At 47.0% G+C, this 16,868-nt stretch overlaps 1 protein-coding gene across 1 annotated transcript; it reads left to right on the top strand.

Moving 5' to 3' along the window:
• Positions 1 to 172: 172 nt before the first annotated feature.
• On the top strand, positions 173 to 6,191 carry PLA2G1B (phospholipase A2 group IB). Its single transcript, XM_003907247.5, has 4 exons — positions 173 to 317; positions 2,239 to 2,398; positions 3,210 to 3,337; positions 5,989 to 6,191. Exons 1-4 carry the CDS (start codon positions 284 to 286, stop codon positions 6,111 to 6,113), a joined length of 447 nt encoding a protein of 148 aa, XP_003907296.1. The 5' UTR covers positions 173 to 283; the 3' UTR covers positions 6,114 to 6,191.
• Positions 6,192 to 16,868: the final 10,677 nt, after the last annotated feature.

Here is a 16,868-nt window from a genome sequence, read left to right as displayed (position 1 = left end):
GTGGGTATGAGGGTCAAGATTGTGAGCTCTGAAAACTCCAAAAAACAATCCCTTTGGTTAACAGTTGCTAAGGACAAATGCATAACATGTTTTCCAACGATCCCTTGCTGGCAAATCGTCAGGGTCATTCCAGCAACAGATTCAAGGCCAGCCCCAGACTCAGCCAAGAGCAAAGCAAAGCAAACACTCCAGCCTTATCTGGGCAGGGGTGTGTGGAGACGGACTATAAGACTATAACCAAAACTGGTCATCTCAGTTCTCCTCTCACCTCCTTGACTGCAGGATGAAACTGCTTGTGCTGGCTGTGCTGCTCACAGGTAGGCAAGTCTCCCGGGCTCCGCCCGCCTTTCTCTCCCAAGTGAGCTAAGATCTAACTCCTCCGGAATGGGGGCCACAGGCCACACTAGACAGGGCTGGCCAGCCCCGCAGTCTCAATTCGAGGTTCCCAGTGGGGCTTAAGGGCTCCTCTATTGGGGTTCCCTCAAGGCTGGCACCTTTTCAACCTGCAAGTCTGAACTCAGATTGCGTGAGCTAAGAAAGCTTGCCTTTATTTTCTTTTTCCAGACAGGGTCTTGCTCTATCGCCCAGGCTGGAGTTCGGTGGCGTGATCATAGCTCACCGCAGCTTCCAACTCGTGGGCTCAAGTGATCCTCCCACCTTAGTCAACTAAGTAGTTAGGCCAACCTCCCATTTATTTTATTTTATTTTATGTTATTATTTTAATTTTTATTTCACTTTATTTTATTTTTGAGACAGGGGCTCACTCTGTCACCCAGGCTGGAGTGCGGTGGCGTGATCTCAGATCACTACAACCTCCGCCTCCTGGTTTCAAATAATTCTCTTGCCTCTGCCTCTCAAGTAGCTGGGACTTGTAGCTCTCAAGTAACTGGCACACACCACCATGCCCGGCTAATTTTTTTTGTATTTTTTTAGTAGAGACAGGTTTTCACCATGTTGGCCAGGTTGGCTGACCTCCCTTTCAGTTTCTCCTCATCCTGCTCTATCTTTCCCCTTTCTAATGGAGTATCTAGTTTCCTTACTTATCACATTTATTATTATTATTATTATTATTATCATTTTTTTTTGAGACAGAGTCTTGCTCTGTCACCAAGGCTGGAGTGCAGTGGTGCGATCTTGGCTCACTGCAAGCTCCGCCTCACGGGTTCACGTCATTCTCCTGCCTCAGCCTCCCCAGTAGCTGGGACTAAAAGCGCCCGCCACCACGCCCGGCTAATTTTTTTGTATTTTTAATAAAGACGGGATTTCACCGTGTTGGCCAGGATGGTCTCTATCTCCTGACCTCGTGATTCCCCTGCCTCGGCCTCCCAAAGTGGTGGGATTACAGGCGTGAGCCACCGCGCCCAGCCTTATCACATTTATTATTGTTTTTCTCTCCCACTAGGTTGTAAGCTCCATGAGGTTAGAGAGTATTATTATTATTATATCTGTTCACTGCTATATCTCTAGCTCCTAGGACACAGCCTGGCACGTAATAAGTGCTCAATAAATATTCACTGGATAAACAATGCAGATAGTTTAAAACTATCTGGCCTAGGGAGGCTGAGGCAGGAGAATGGCATGAACCCGGGAGGTGGAGTTTGCAATGAGCCGAGATCGTGCCACTGCACTCCAGCATGGGTGATAGAGCGAGACTCCATCTCAAAACAAACAAACAAACAAAAACTATCAGGCCTAGCTGGGTGGCACATGCCTGTAATCCTAGCACACTTCAGGAGACTGAGGCCGTAGGATCCCTTGAGTCCAGGAGCCCAGAGACCAGCCTGGGCAATATGGCAAAACCCCGTATCCACAAACAACACAAAACATTACTGGGGTGTGGTGGCCCATGCTTGTAGACCCAGCTACTTGGAAGACTGAGTTACAGCGAGCCATGATTGCACCACTGCACTCCCCCGGGAGCAACAGAGTGAGATCCAAAAAGAAGAAGAAAAAGAATATATATATATATATATATATATACACACACACACACACACACATACACACACACACACACACACACATATATAAACTTTATATATATAAAGTTTTCATTTAAAAAAAAAAAAAAAAAACCTCTACCCACTTTCACTTCACCAGGTTCCTGGGTCCAACGGTCTTTGGAGGAGGCAGCTGGCAGGGGTCAGGGAGGCAGCATGGGGCCCGAGGGAGCAGGAAGGCAGTGTGTCCCCGGGGTGCTGGCAGACCGATTTGAACTCTGGCTATGTCTTCTTGCAGTGGCTGCCGCCGAGAGCGGCATCAGCTCTCGGGCCGTGTGGCAGTTCCGCAAATTGATCAAGTGTGTGATCCCAGGGAGCGACCCCTACTTGGAATACAACAACTACGGCTGCTACTGTGGCTTGGGGGGCTCAGGCACCCCCGTGGATGAATTGGACAAGTAAGTGATCCGCCTGGAGGAAAACTGGAGTGCCTGCCGGGGGCGGGGCGGGGCATACACCAAGGATCTCATGAGGCATACAAAGGGGACTTGCATATCTGCTAAGGATAACATATTTTCACCTCTTGTCATATAAAGAAATACGTTCCAAGAGGACCCTGTAGCGAACGCTCCCCGTTAGAGATGGAAACAATGACCGACATGCAAAACAGTGGGAGATGCTGCCCTCCAGTGGCAGAATGTGGCAACAGTAAACATCACAGCAACAATCCACGTGTCATTTTCTAGCAGCGGTTAAGTGTCACACTGCACCTTCTGATTACAGGATTTTACTGTATGCTTGCAACCATGTTAAAACTCGCTTTCAGGCCAAGCGCGGTGGCTCATGCCTGTTATCCCAGCACTTTGGGAGGCCAAGGCGGGTGGATCACTTGAGGTCAGGAGTTCGAGACCAGCCAGGCCAACATGGTGAAACTCTGTCTCTACCAAAAACACAAAAATTAGCCGGACGTGGTGGTGAGCGCCTGTAATCCCGGCAACTTGGGAGACTGAATCGGAGGTTGCAGTGAGCCAAGATCGTGCCACTGCAGTCCAGCCTGGGTAACAGAGCAAGACTCTGCCTCGAAAAAAAAAAAAAAAATGCTTCCAATAAATATATGATAAAAGGATTTATATTTTTTCAAGCCATAGGATCATTTCTCCTGGAGCATCTTGGCGAAGTCATCCCCACCTGTTCCTGAGAGTGGGCAGGTGAGGGCTGACCTATTGCTCTGCCCTTACTACTATCTCAGCTGTCCCTCCCACTTTCCAGGTGCTGCCAGACACATGACAACTGCTACGACCAGGCCAAGAAGCTGAGCAGCTGTAAATTTCTGCTGGACAACCCGTACACCCACACCTACTCATACTCGTGCTCTAACTCTGAGATCACCTGCAGCAGTAGGTTTACCCCTTTCTTGACCTATGAATTCTAGTAGGTTCTCAGTAGGCTGGGGGGAAATAATAGTAATAACAGCCATGATTTAGTGATAATTTTCTTGGTTCTGGGCAGTGTCTCCTTTAATCCTCACAACACTATGGGATAGGTACAATTATTATCCTCGCTTAACAGATAAGAAAACTGAGGCTCAGAAGGCTGAGCTATTTGCCCAAGATCACACAGCTTGTAAGTGGTGATAGTTTGTTTTTTGTTGTTGTTATTTAGAGGCAGGGTCTTGCTCTGTCACCCAGGCATGAGCACAGCGGTGCAACCATAGCTCACTGCAGCCTCAACCTCCTGAGCTCAAGGGATCTGCTGACCTCAGCCTCCCAAGTAGCTGGGACTACAAGCGTGCACCACCATGCCTGGCTAATTTTTAAATTTTTTTGTAGAGACAGGGTCTCACTACATTGGCCAGACTGGACTTGAACTCCTGGCTTCAAGCAATCCTCCCACCTTGGCCTCCCAAAGTGCTGGGATTACAGGCATGAGCTACCATGCCTGGCCACTTATTTCTTTATATTGCATCTTTCCAATAGAATGTAAGATCCACAGAACAGGGATTACTGTCTATTTTCTTCCTTTTTTTTTTTTTTTTTTTTGAGACAGAGTCTCACTCCATCACCACAACCTCCACTCAGCTCACCGCAATCTCTGCCTCCCAGGTTCAAGCAATTCTCCTGCCTAAGCCTCCTGAGCAGCTGGAATTACAAGCGTGCACCACCATGCTCTGCTAATTTTTTGTATTTTTAGTAGAGACGGGGTTTTACCATGTTGCCCAGGCTGGTCTCAAACTCCTGACCTCAAGTGATCTGCCTGCCTCGGCCTCCCAAAGTGCTGGAATTATAGGCATGAGCCACCATGCCTGGCCGATTACTGTCTATTTTCTTCATTGCTATATCCCCAGATCTAGAGCAGTGCCTGGCATATAGTAGGTGCTCAATAAATAATTGATGAATGCATAGCCTAGATATGCATTCGTTTTCTTTTTTAAAAACAATCTTGACAGCTTTGCAGAATAGATACAATCTTGCATTCTGCCTTTTCACTTATCACCTTGTCATGACTTTTTCATATTGCCTCAGACCTTTATTGTTTCTATTTTTTCCATTGTTACTATTTTAATCACTGAATAATATGGCTTAATTTGCTTATACATCCTCCTGTTCCACTTTAGAAGGCCAAATTTACAAATCTGTTGAAAGCTATGAACCCTCTCCCCAGGGAAATACACGTATGTATACACACACACACACACACACACACACACGCACACACACAATTTCTTTTTAATGTTTGCAACTAGGACAAGAAACCTGCAGTAGAGGACGTTTGTTCATATTAATTAAAAATAACTCAGTTGAGCACAGTGACTCACGCCTATAATCCCAGTACTTTGGAAGCCCAAGGTGGGTGGATCACTTGAGGTGAGGAGTTCAAGACCAGCCTGGTCAATATGGTGAAACCCCATCTCTACTAAAAATACAAAAATTAGCCAGGTGTAGTGATGCACACCTGTAGTCCCAGCTACTTGGGAGGCTGAGGCAAGAGAATTGCTTGAACCTGGGAGGCGGAGGTTGCAGAGGCCAAGATCATACCACTGCACTCCAGCCTGGGTGACAGAGTGAGACTCTGTCTCAAAAAAATAAATAAATAAAATAAAGTATTGGAGAGAAACAAAACTAATAAGATTCCTGAAGGTAAGCAGAGATACATAAATTACATGTAATAAAGTTTAAATGCATTTTAAATGTAATCTTATTGTTTATTTTGGTTACAAAAGTAAACAAGCCAAAAATAATGCAACTTTAAACTTTACATAAATATCTATTTTGGAAAGTGGAAGGCATCTATAATCCTGCTACCCAAAGATAACCAGTTACATATTCCTCCAGATTTTTGGGACTTACACTAGCTTTTTTTATTTGGGAAAATTTCCATGTGCAGGCATACCTAATTTTTCTAAATGTCTATGTAGTATTCAATTTAAGGATGTTCCATAATTTTAAAAATACATGCTTTAAAGTAGAGAAACTAGGCTGGGCATGGTGGCTGAAGCCTGTATTCCAGCACTTTGGGAGGCTGAGGCAGGTGGATCACTTGAGGTCTGGAGTTCAAGACCAGCCTGGCCAACATGGTGAAACCCCCTCTGTACTAAAAATACAAAAATTAGCTGGGCATGGTGGCGAGCACCTGTAGTCCCCGCTACTCGGGAGGCTGAGGCAGGAGTATTACCTGAACCCAGGAGACGGAAGTTGCAGTCAGCTGAGATCGTGCCATTGTACTCCAGCCTGGGCAACAAGAGGGAAACTCCATCTTAAAAACAAAACAAAACAAGACAAAAAAACACAAGATGCCCAGATAAATTTGACTCTCAGCTAAGCAATGGATAATTTTTTGGGGGGTATATGTCCCAAATATTGCATTCATTGTTTATCTTAAAGTCAAATTTAACTGGGCATCCTGATGTATTTGTATTCGCTTAATCTGTTAGCCCTAAATGTGCATCAGTGGAATAGCTGCCGGCTTGTTGCAGTTAATTCTTCTTGCCCCTGGATTGTACAAAACAGGGTCCACCTTGGCTCAGTCCTCTCCTCTTGTCCCTCTCCAGGCAAAAACAAAGAGTGTGAGGCCTTCATTTGCAACTGCGACCGCAATGCTGCCATCTGCTTTTCAAAAGCTCCATATAACAAGGAACACAAGAACCTGGACAGCAAGAAGTATTGTCAGAGTTGAATATCACCTCTCAAAAGCACCACCTCTACCTGCCTCAACTCACACTGTGCCCTCCAATAAAGCACCTTGTTGAAAGACCTCATGTTTGGATATTGTTTTATTCTCTCTCTATAAACTAGGTCTCTGCCTAGTCTTTTATTTACATTTATTTATTTATTTATTTATTTATTTATTTATTTATTTTGAGGCGGATTCTTGCTCTGTCGCCCAAGCTGGAGTGCAGTGACACGACCTTGGCTCACTGCAACCTCTGCCTCCCAGGCTCAAGCGATCCTCCCGCCTCATCCTCCCAGGTAGCTGGGACCACAGGCATGCACCACCATGCCTGGCTAATTTTTGTATTTTTTTGTAGAGACAGAGTTTCACCATGTTGCCCTGGCTGGGCTCAAACTCCTGAGCTTAAACGATCCGCAGGGCTCGGCCTCGCAAAGTGTTGGGATTACACGCGTGAGCCGCTGCGCCTGGCTACTCTGCCTAGTCTTTTGTAAATATCATTTCTTCCAGCCTTGGAAGCTAAGTTGAATTAGAAAGACACTTCCAGGAAGCAAGCAAGCACCTTGAAACCTGAGTAATGATTAACAATCACCATCTACGAATTATTTACTCTGTACCAGGACTGTGTGTCCGTTAATCCTCTTGACAGCCCTATGAGGTATTGGCACTATTAGCAAATATTATTTTCCTATACTGAAGCTCAACAGGAGAGGTCACTTCCAGAGCTATCATCTAGTAAGCAGCAGAGAAGGAATTTGAACCAAGCAAGTCTAACAACAGAAAACACATGCTGCACCACTGCCCTTCCCTGTCTGAAGTGGTAGGCTTTCGTTTGAGCCAGACCTTGCCCCCATCTCATGATTCTGCCTTCATTTTCAACTGTATTAAACCATTTTTCTTCAACGACTTTCTTTTCTAAATAAAAGACTTCACCACACTCTACAAGCTAATTTTGACACTATAGTCATGAAATATAATAAACATTAACAAGCCGGGCATGGTGGCACGCACCTATGGTCCTAGCTACTCAAGAGGCTGAGGCAGGAGGATCTCTTGATCCTGGGAGTTTGAGGCTGCAGTGAGCTATGATCACATCACTGCACTCCAGCCTGGGTGAAAGAGTGAGACCCTGTTTCAAGCTACTAGGGAGGCTGAGGTGGAAGGATCCCCTGAGCCCAGGAGCTGGAGGCTGCAGTGAGCTATCATCATGCCACTCACTCCAGGCTGGGTGACAGAGAGACACGCTATCTCAAACACACACACAAAAAAAACCCAAACAAAAACAAAACAAAACAAAAAACCAATAACAGCTTGCATTTCTTGAGCACTTATTGCATACTTCCTTGTTCTGAGTTTTCCACATCTCATCTCATTAAATGTTCAAACCAGTTCTGTGATATTGATATCAATATCAATTGATATTGATATGTTGGTATTTCATGGATGAGGAGCTACAAATTCAGAGAAGTTAAGTCATTTGTCCAAGATCACACAAATGGCAAGATCAGGATTTGGCCAGGTCTGTCTGATGGCAGTGCCTGAGCTCTTAACCACTAAGTCACTCAGTTCAATTCCTCTGTTAGTATTTATGACTATATTGACATTGAAATTCACCAGGCCAGGGGCAGTGGCTTACGCCTGTAATCCCAGCACTTTGAGAAGCCTAGGCGGGCAGATCACTTGAGGCCAGGAGTTTGAGACCAGCCTGGCCAACATGGCGAAACCTCATCTCTACTAAAAAATACAAAATTTAGCTGGGCATGGTGGCGTGCACCTGTAATCCCAGCTACTCGGGAGACTGAGACAGAAGAATCGCTTGAACCCTGGAGGCAAAGGTAGAAGTGAGCCGAGATCACGTCACTGCACTCCAGCCTGGGTGACAGAGTGAGACTCTGTCTCAAAAAAAAAAAAAAAAAAAAAGTTGAGAAAGGACCATAGGAACTATCAAAAGGCACCATTAAGCAGTTTCAGACCACTGGAAACTGACAGAACAGCCACCACTTCTGGGTGTGTGGTAGGCAGTAAAAGACCTTCTTCCATTTGAAGAAAGGAGTGTGTGTGGACTTACCTTTTGGCATAATTACTCCCTCGTTTTATTTATTTATTTATTTATTTATTTATTTATTTAATTTTTTGAGATGGATTCTCACTCTGTCACCAGGCTGGAGTCCAGTGGCGCAATCTCGGCTCACTGTAACCTCTGCCTCCCGGGTTCAAGCGATTCCCCTGCCTCAGCCTCCTCAGTAGCTGGGACTACAGGTGCGCGACACGACGCCCAGCTAATTTTTTGTATTTTAATAGAGATGGGGTTTCATCATGTTGGCCAGGATGGTCTCGATCTCCTGACCTCGTGATCTGCCCACCTTGGCCTCCCAAAGTGCTGGGATTACAGACGTGAGCCACCGTGCCCGGCCCCTCATTTTAGTCATCCATCCAATGATTATTTACTGAACACTTACTCTGGGCCAGGAACCATACAAAATGCTGAGGATACAATGTATTTGGGGCTGACCACAAGACAATGATTTAGTGTTAGTATCTGTCTACAATTCAGTCTGCTCTGAGACTTTTTTTCCTACTCTTCAAACTGGCATCCTTATATATATTACGCTGTATGCTCCAGATGGTGTCATGTCTTTTGCACAATAACCTTGTCATCCTTGAAGTTCTATAGTTGTAGGTACTGTTATATCCACATCTGATGGATAAGGAAACTGGCTTAAAGATGCAAGGGATTGCCAAAAGTCATTCCTGGGTGGCACAGCTGACCTTGGAACCCAAATCCAGATAATTCAGAGAAGTGCTAACAGATTGTGAACTTGTTGAAGGCAGAGCGAGGTGTCTTAGCCACTTTTGTTTCTCTACCTGCCTATAGGAGACACTCAATAAATGATTGCTGAATGCTAAATGAAGCGTTGGTCATCAGTGCTCAGGGTCTTTTTAATTCTTTGGCAGGCAAGAATGGAACTATTCTCAAATTCAAATTCAACAAGCATAAACTGAAGAACCCTTCTTTGCATACTGTGCTATGAAGAATTTCAAGGGATGCAAAATCAAGTTAGACCTGGCCTTAGTCTTCAACGAAATGTGAAGGCCATAAAAAAGTATTTCTTCAGTGAAAAGAAATTGCAAGTCCCTGTTGGATGGAAGAAAAGTTGGCTTTTAGGAAAACGGTGCTTACTTTTTTTTTTTTTTTTTTAAGATGACAGAACAAACAAGAGAGAGAGCAGTCACAGGGCTACTAAAGGCCCTAAAGATATCCTCTGATGTAAAAATCTATCTCTTGGGCCGGGTGTGGTAGCTCAGGCCTGTAAATTCCAGCACTTTGAGAAGCCGAGGCTTGCTTGAGTCCAGCCTGGACAACACAGTGAAATCCCGTCTCTACAAAAAATCAACAAGGTGTTGCATGGCTGTAGTCCCAGCTACAGGCGAGATGGGAGTATCACCTGAGCCCAGAAGGTTGAGGCTGCAGTGAGGCTGCACTCTGGCCTGGGTGACAGAAAGAGACCCTATCTCAAAAAAAAAAAAAAAAGAAAAAAGAAAACAAACATAAAACCAACAACAAAATAACCCACCTCTTTTTCATTATCAAGGCTCGGGAAAGAGAATAAATTCCCTTAATAATCTTTAAATGAACATTTGGATGAAAGTAGGATACGCAAAACTAATTTAATGGCTAGGATGATTTGAATGAAGAAATAAGGAAATAAGCTGGATAGAGTAATTTGATGGAGAGATTACAAATTCCAGCAACCACATTGTCTTCGCAATGTCTACCGTATCACATATGTTCGTTAAATAATTGTTCAGTGAAGTTAGTGTTACGTACTGTTTTGCCGAAGCCAAGGAGAAAAAGCCACGTGGCCGTATTTACCTTTTCATGTCACGTGATGCTGCGTGCCCAACCTGATCAACCTCTAGTCCACCGCCCCCCATCCTCCGCCAAAGGATGTGATTGTGATTGGATATCTTATGAGCACGTCGCTCTCGATCTCTCTTTTCTTTTTTTTTTTTTTTTTTTTTTTTTTTTTTTTTGAGACTGAGTCTGGCTCTGTCGCCCAGGCTGGAGTGCAGTGGCCGGATCTCAGCTCACTGCAAGCTCCGCCTCCCGGGTTTACGCCATTCTCCTGCCTCAGCCTCCGGAGCAGCTGGGACCACAGGCGCCCGCCACCTCGCCCGGCTAGTTTTTTGTATTTTTTAGTAGAGACGGGGTTTCACCGTGTTAGCCAGGATAGTCTCGATCTCCTGACCTTGTGATCCGCCCGTCTCAGCCTCCCAAAGTGCTGGGATTACAGGCTTGAGCCACCGCGCCCGGCTCGATCTCTCTTTTCTATTGGTCAATAGCGGCCCAGCCCCCCGGTCTACTTATGCCCCTCCCCGGCCCAGGCCCCGCCCCTCTGGCTTGCCCAAGAAACCTGAGTCGGCGCAGGCGCAGTGGCTGGTAATGGTCACCCCCACCCCCAGTGGCGTCCGCGTGAGGTGGCAAAGGGTTCTGTCTGTAGCTTCCTGGGGTCCTGGCGGCGCTCTTCTCCTGGGCCAGAATCCAGCAGGAAGGACAGAATGGGCGCTAGAGTGTGAAAAGAGGGCGAACTCACGTGGATGTGACTCTCCGGGTCGCTCTTCCCTGTCCCCCAGCTCCCCCTGCCGGTTTCCTGTGGGCATCGCCTTCATTGCTTTTATCCCGGGGACGGATTAGCGGGTAGGGATGCAGGGAACAAAGGGGAGCTGAGAGAACAGATGGCCAAGCAGAGAGGCGAGGGGATGTTGGGCGAGCCACAGGCCTCTGAGGCGCCCCAAATCTACACTTAAATTTCCACCCCCACATTGAAGGAGGAAAAAAAACCGAAGAGATTTGCTGGTCTAACCTCCATGCTTTTGTATGTTGTTTCCTACCTTTTCCTACCTGGTGAAGGCATGTTTACCTTTCAGAACCCAGCCTGGGTCACTTCTGGAAGTTTCTTGAGCTTTGTCCTTCTTCCCCAGGTACAGCTGCTGTTACCCCACCGGGTTTCTACAGCAGAAAGTCCGAGAGCGAACTCAGAACTGGACTGGCCTTCATTCCTGGCCTAGTCACCCTCTTGGTGACCTTGGGCAGGTTACCCGAAATAATAGTGCCCATATTGTAGGGTTGGGGGAATTAAGTGTGCAAATATGTTGTGTAAATGCTTTCTAAGTGCTTGTTGTATAGTAAATGTTCAATAAATATTATTTTCCTAAGGGGAAGGAGAGGAAAGGATAATGCACTTAAATTTTTCTTTAGAAAGTCTTTATTACATTAAGCAAGCCTTGGTTTGTCATCTTTTTCTATTTTTTTTTTTTTTTACTTTTTATTACTATTATTTTTATTTTATTTTATTTTATTTTTTGAGACGGAATTTTGCTCTTGTTGCCCAGGCTGGAGTGCAATGGTGCGATCTCAGCTCACTGCAACCTCCGCCTCCCAGGTTCAAACGATTCTCCTGCCTCAGCCTCCCAAGTAGCTGGGATTACAGGCGCCGGCCACCATGCCCAGCTGATTTTGTGTTTTTAGTAGAGAGGGGATTTCACCATGTTGGTCAGTCTGGCTGGTTTCGAACTCCTGACCTTGGGTGATCCACCCACCTCGGCCTCCCAAAGTGCTGGGATTACAGACTCATGTGAGCCACCGCGCTGGGCCTATTATTAGTAATAGTAGTAGTAGTTTTTTTTTTTTTTTTTTTTTTTTTTGAGATGGAATCTCACTCTGTGGCGCAGGCTAGAGTGCAGTGGCGCTATCTCGGCTCACTGCAAGCTCCGCCTCCCAGGTTCACGCCATCCTCCTGCCTCAGCCTCCCGAGTAGCTGGGACTGCAGGCACCCACCACCATGCCCGGCTAATTTTTTGTATTTTTCAGTAGAGACGGGGTTTAACTGTGTTAGCCAGGATGGGCTCGAACTCCTGACCTCATGATCCACCCGCCTCGGCCTCCCAAAGTGCTGGGATTACAGGTGTGAGTCACCGCGCTGGCCTTTTTTTTTTTTTTTTTTTTGAGATGGAGTTTTGCTCTATCACCCAGGCCAGAGTGCAGTGGCATGATCTTGGCTCACTGCAGCCTCTGCCTCCTCGACTCAAGCAGTTCTTCAGTCTCAGCCTCCTAAGTAGTGGGATTACAGGCACTGGCCACCACGCCCGGCTAATTTTTGTATTTTTTTTTTTTTTTTTTTTAGACGGAGTCTCGCTCTGTCGCCCAGGCTAGAGTGCAGTGGCCGGATCTCAGCTCACTGCAAGCTCCGCCTCCCGGGTTTACGCCATTCTCCTGCCTCAGCCTCCCAAGTAGCTGGGATTACAGGCGCCCACCACCTCGCCCGGCTAGTTTTTTGTATTTTTTAGTAGAGACGGGGTTTCACCGGGTTAGCCAGGATGGTCTCGATCTCCTGACCTTGTGATCCGCCCGTCTCGGCCTCCCAAAGTGCTGGGATTACAGGCTTGAGCCACCGCGCCCGGCCTTAATTTTTGTATTTTTAGTAGAGACGGTTTTCACCATGTTGGCCAGGCTAGTCTGGAACTCCTGACCTCAGGTAATCGGCCCACCTCGGCCTCCCACCGAGCCCTGTTTGCAATCTTTTTTAAAAGAGACAAACAGGTACACTTTGGGAGGCCAAGGCGGATGGATCACGAGGTCAGGAGATGGAGACCATCCTGGCTAACACGGTGAAATCTCATCTCTACTAAGAAAAAAATACAAAAAAAATTAGCCGGGCATGGTGGCGGGCGCCTGTAGACCCAGCTACTCGGGAAGCTGAGGCAGGAGAATGGCGTGAACCCGGGAGGCGGAGGTTGCAGTGAGCCGAGATTGCGCCACTGCACTCCAGCCTGGGCGAGAGAGCGAGACTGTGGTCTCAAAAAAAAAAAAAAAAAAAAAAAGCGACAAACAGGTACACAAAAAGGATATGAAGCTCTGGGGAAGATGATTGTGAAGTCTAGTTAAAGAAGCTAGGCGCAGTGGTTCACAATGTAATCCCAGCCCTTCAAAAGGCCAAGGTAGGCGGATCACTTCAGGCCGGAAGTTCAACATGGCGAATCCCCGTCTCTACTAAAAATACTAAAATTAGCCAGGTGTAGAGACCCACGGGTGTAATCCCAGTTACTCGGTGGCTGAGGCACAAGAATTGCTTGAACCCGGGAGGTGAAAGTTGCAGCGAGCCGAGATCATGCCACTGCACTCCAACCTGGGCTACAGAGTGAGATTCTGTCTCAAAAAAAGCACTCAATGTGGGCCAAAGGCAGATATGATGATTTCCTTTTCCATCATCCTGTCCATCTCCTAATGATAGTGACTGCATTTCCTTATTATGTGCCAGGTACTGTGCTACAAGCTTCACATGCATCATTGCCCTGCTTAATCTTAAAACCAACCCAATGAGGTAGCCACTATTATCTTCAACTACAAAGAGCCTGAAGTTAGACAAAAATAACCTGCCCAAGTCTTCTAACTAGTAAGTAGAAAAACTGGGATTGAGGCTGGGTAAGGTGACTCACACCTGTAATCCCAGCACTTTGGGAGACCAATGTGGGAGGATCGCTTGAGTCCAGGAGTTTGAGACCAGCCTGGGCAACATAGTGAGATCCTGTCTTTACAAAAAATTCGGAAATTTATCCAGGCATGGTGGTACGCACCTGTAGTCCCAGCTATGTGGGAGGATTCCTTGTGCCAAGGAGGTTGAGACTGCAGTGAGCCCTGTTCCTGCCACTGCACTCCAGCCTGGGTGACAGCAAGACCCTGTCTCAAAAAAAAAAGGTGGGGGACGTTGAAATCCAAGTCAATCTATAACCTAAGAGTTGTTTTGTTTTGTTTTTGAGACAGTCTCACTCTGTCACCCAGGCTGGAGTGCAGTGGCACGATCTTGGCTCACTGCAGCCTCTCCCTCCCAGGTTCAAGTGATTATTGTTTTTTGTGTTTTTTTTTTTTTTTTTGAGACGGAGTCTCGCTGTGTCCCCCAGGCTGGAGTGCAGTGGCGTGATCTCGGCTCACTGCAAGCTCCGCCTCCCGGGTTCACGCCATTCTCCTGCCTCAGCCTCCTGAGTAGCTGGGACTACAGGCGCCCACTACCGTGCCTGGCTAATTTTTTGTATTTTTAGTAGAGACGGGGTTTCACCGTGGTCTCGATCTCCTGACCTTGTGATCCGCCCGCCTCGGCCTCCCAAAGTGCTAGAATTACAGGCGTGAGCCACCGCGCCCGGCCGATTATTGTTCTTGTGAAACCCCTCAGTACTGGGCAATCTCTGACAGTTGGTCACGCTGCCTAGGAGTGTTGGATTTCCTATTGGTCCTTCCTCTGATCCACTCAGAAAAACTTTAGTTCACTTCTGCAAAAGTAGTAGCTGGGATTACAGGTGTGCACCATCACACCTGGCTAATTTTTGTATTTTTAGTAAAGACAGAGTTTGGCATGTTGGCCAGGCTAGTGTCAAACTCCTGGCCTCAAGTGATCCACTCACCTCGGCATCCCAAAGTGCTGAGATTACAAGCATGAGTCACTTCACCTGACTACCTAAGAGTTTTAATTCCATGCTATATTCCTTTTCTAATAAATTGAGAAAAAGACAAAAAAAGAAAAACCTAGGCTGGGCACGATGGCTCACACCTGTAATCCCAGCACTTTGGGAGGCCGAGGCGGGCAGATTGCTCGAGGTCAGGAGTTCAAGACCAATCTGGCCAACATAGCGAAGCCCCGTCTCTACTAAAAATACAAAAAATAGGCCAGGCGCGGTGGCTCAAGCCTGTAATCCCAGCACTTTGGGAGGCCGAGATGGGCGGATCACGAGGTCAGGAGATCGAGACCATCCTGGCGAACACAGTGAAACCCCGTCTCTACTAAGAAATACAAAAAATAGCCGGGCGAGATGGAGGGCGCCTGTAGTCCCAGCTACTCGGGAGGCTGAGGCCGGAGAATGGCGTGAACCCGGGAGGCGGAGCTTGCAGTGAGCTGAGATCCGGCCACTGCACTCCAGCCTGGGCTACAGAGCGAGACTCCGTCTCAAAAAAAAAACAAAAAAAACAAAAAATAGCTAGGTGTGGTGGCAGGTGCCTGTAATCCCAGCTACTTGGGAGGCTGAGGCAGGAGAATCACTTGAACCTGGGGCGGGGGTGAGGGTGGGGGCGGGGGTGCAGAGGTTGCAGTGAGTGAGATCGTGCCATTGCAGTCCAGCCTGGGTGACAGCGCTAGACTCTGTCTCCAAAAAAACAAAACAAAACAAAACAAAAAACCTCCTTTCTTGGATTAGTCTAATTTCTTTCTTCATGAAGTAGAAATTACCTGTATTGTGACATAAACGTTAAGTAAAAAATCTATATCTCAAAGCAGTGTATTGAATCTCAGCAAGGATAATATATTTTGAATTAATTATTATATCTGGGCAGTCGGGTGCGGTGGCTCATGCCTGTAATCCTAGCACTTAGGGAGGCTGAGGCGGGTGGATCACGAGGTCAGGAGATCAAGACCATCCTGGCTAACTTGGTGAAACCCCGTCTCTACTAAAAAAAATACAAAAAAATTAGCCAGGCATGGTGGCGGGCACCTGTAGTCCCAGCTACTCGGAGGCTGAGGCAGGAGAATGGCGTGAACCTGGGAGGCAAAGCTTGCAGTGAGCCGAGATCATGACACTGAACTCCAGCCTGGGCAACACAGCAAGACTCCATCTCAAAAACAAAAAAAATTATTATATCTGGGCAACTTCTGTTGGGTGAGTTGGATGATGGTCAGGGTGACCAACTCATCCTGGCTTTAACACTGAAAATCCTGCATCCTGTGAAACCCCTCAATACGGGGCAATCTGTGACAGTTGGTCACGCTACCTAGGAGTGTTGGATTTCCTATTGGTCCTCCTCTGATCCACTCAGAAAAACTTTAGTTCACTTTTGCAAAAGTTCACCTTTATGTATGCCCAGGCATCTCTTGAGGGGTAAACTTTCATTAAGTGAGTTAATGTATTGGTTTTTTTTTTTTTAGACGGAGTCTCGCTCTGTCGCCCAGGCTGGAGTGCAGTGGCCGGATCTCAGCTCACTGCAAGCTCCGCCTCCCGGGTCTACGCCATTCTCCTGCCTCAGCCTCCCGAGTAGCTGGGACTACAGGCGCCCGCCACCTCGCCCGGCTAGTTTTTTGTATTTTTTTAGTAGAGACGGGGTTTCACCGTGTTAGCCAGGATGGTCTCGATCTCCCGACCTCGTGATCCGCCCGTCTCGGCCTCCCAAAGTGCTGGGATTACAGGCTTGAGCCACCGCGCCCGGCCTTAATGTATTGTTAAATGCTTTGCACAGTGTTTGGTTTACGGTAGGTGCTCAATAAATGCTTGGAGTTTTTTGGTTTGTTTTTGTTTTTGTTTTTTTTAGCGGACTTTTGCTCCTGTCACCCAGGCTGGAGTGCAATGGTGCAATCTCGGCTCACTGCAACCTCTGCCTCCTGGGTTCGAGCAATTATCCTGCCTCAGCCTCCCAAGTAGCTGGGATTACATGCACCTGCCAGCACACCCAGCTAATTTTTTGTATTTTTGGTGGAGACAGGGTTTTGCCATGTTGGCCAGGCTGGTCTCGAACTCCTGACCCCAGGAGATCCACCCGCCTCAAGCTCCCAAAGTGCTGGGATTACAGGCATGAGCCACCGCACCCGGTCAATAAATGCTTGTATTTAAGGGAGAGGTAAGAGAAGGATATCCATTTATGAGAGCACTAAGAGGACGAATATGAGTTAGTGGGGAGGAAGTTTCCAGTCTTATGTGCCTATTTGCCTGTGTGAATCCCACTTA

The sequence above is a fragment of the Papio anubis genome, chromosome 9, assembly GCF_008728515.1.
Source record: "Papio anubis isolate 15944 chromosome 9, Panubis1.0, whole genome shotgun sequence".
NCBI lineage: Eukaryota > Metazoa > Chordata > Mammalia > Primates > Cercopithecidae > Papio > Papio anubis.
Note: the sequence above shows the minus strand (reverse complement) of the source record. Positions and strands in the feature narration are given on the sequence as shown.

Coding starts and splice junctions, on each gene's coding strand:
- PLA2G1B (XM_003907247.5), top strand. CDS start 284: ATGAAACTGCTTGTGCTGGCTGTGCTGCTCACAG. Junction 2,399..3,209: donor CCCGTGGATGAATTGGACAA/GTAAGTGATCCG, acceptor CCCACTTTCCAG/GTGCTGCCAGACACATGACA. Junction 3,338..5,988: donor CTCTGAGATCACCTGCAGCA/GTAGGTTTACCC, acceptor GTCCCTCTCCAG/GCAAAAACAAAGAGTGTGAG.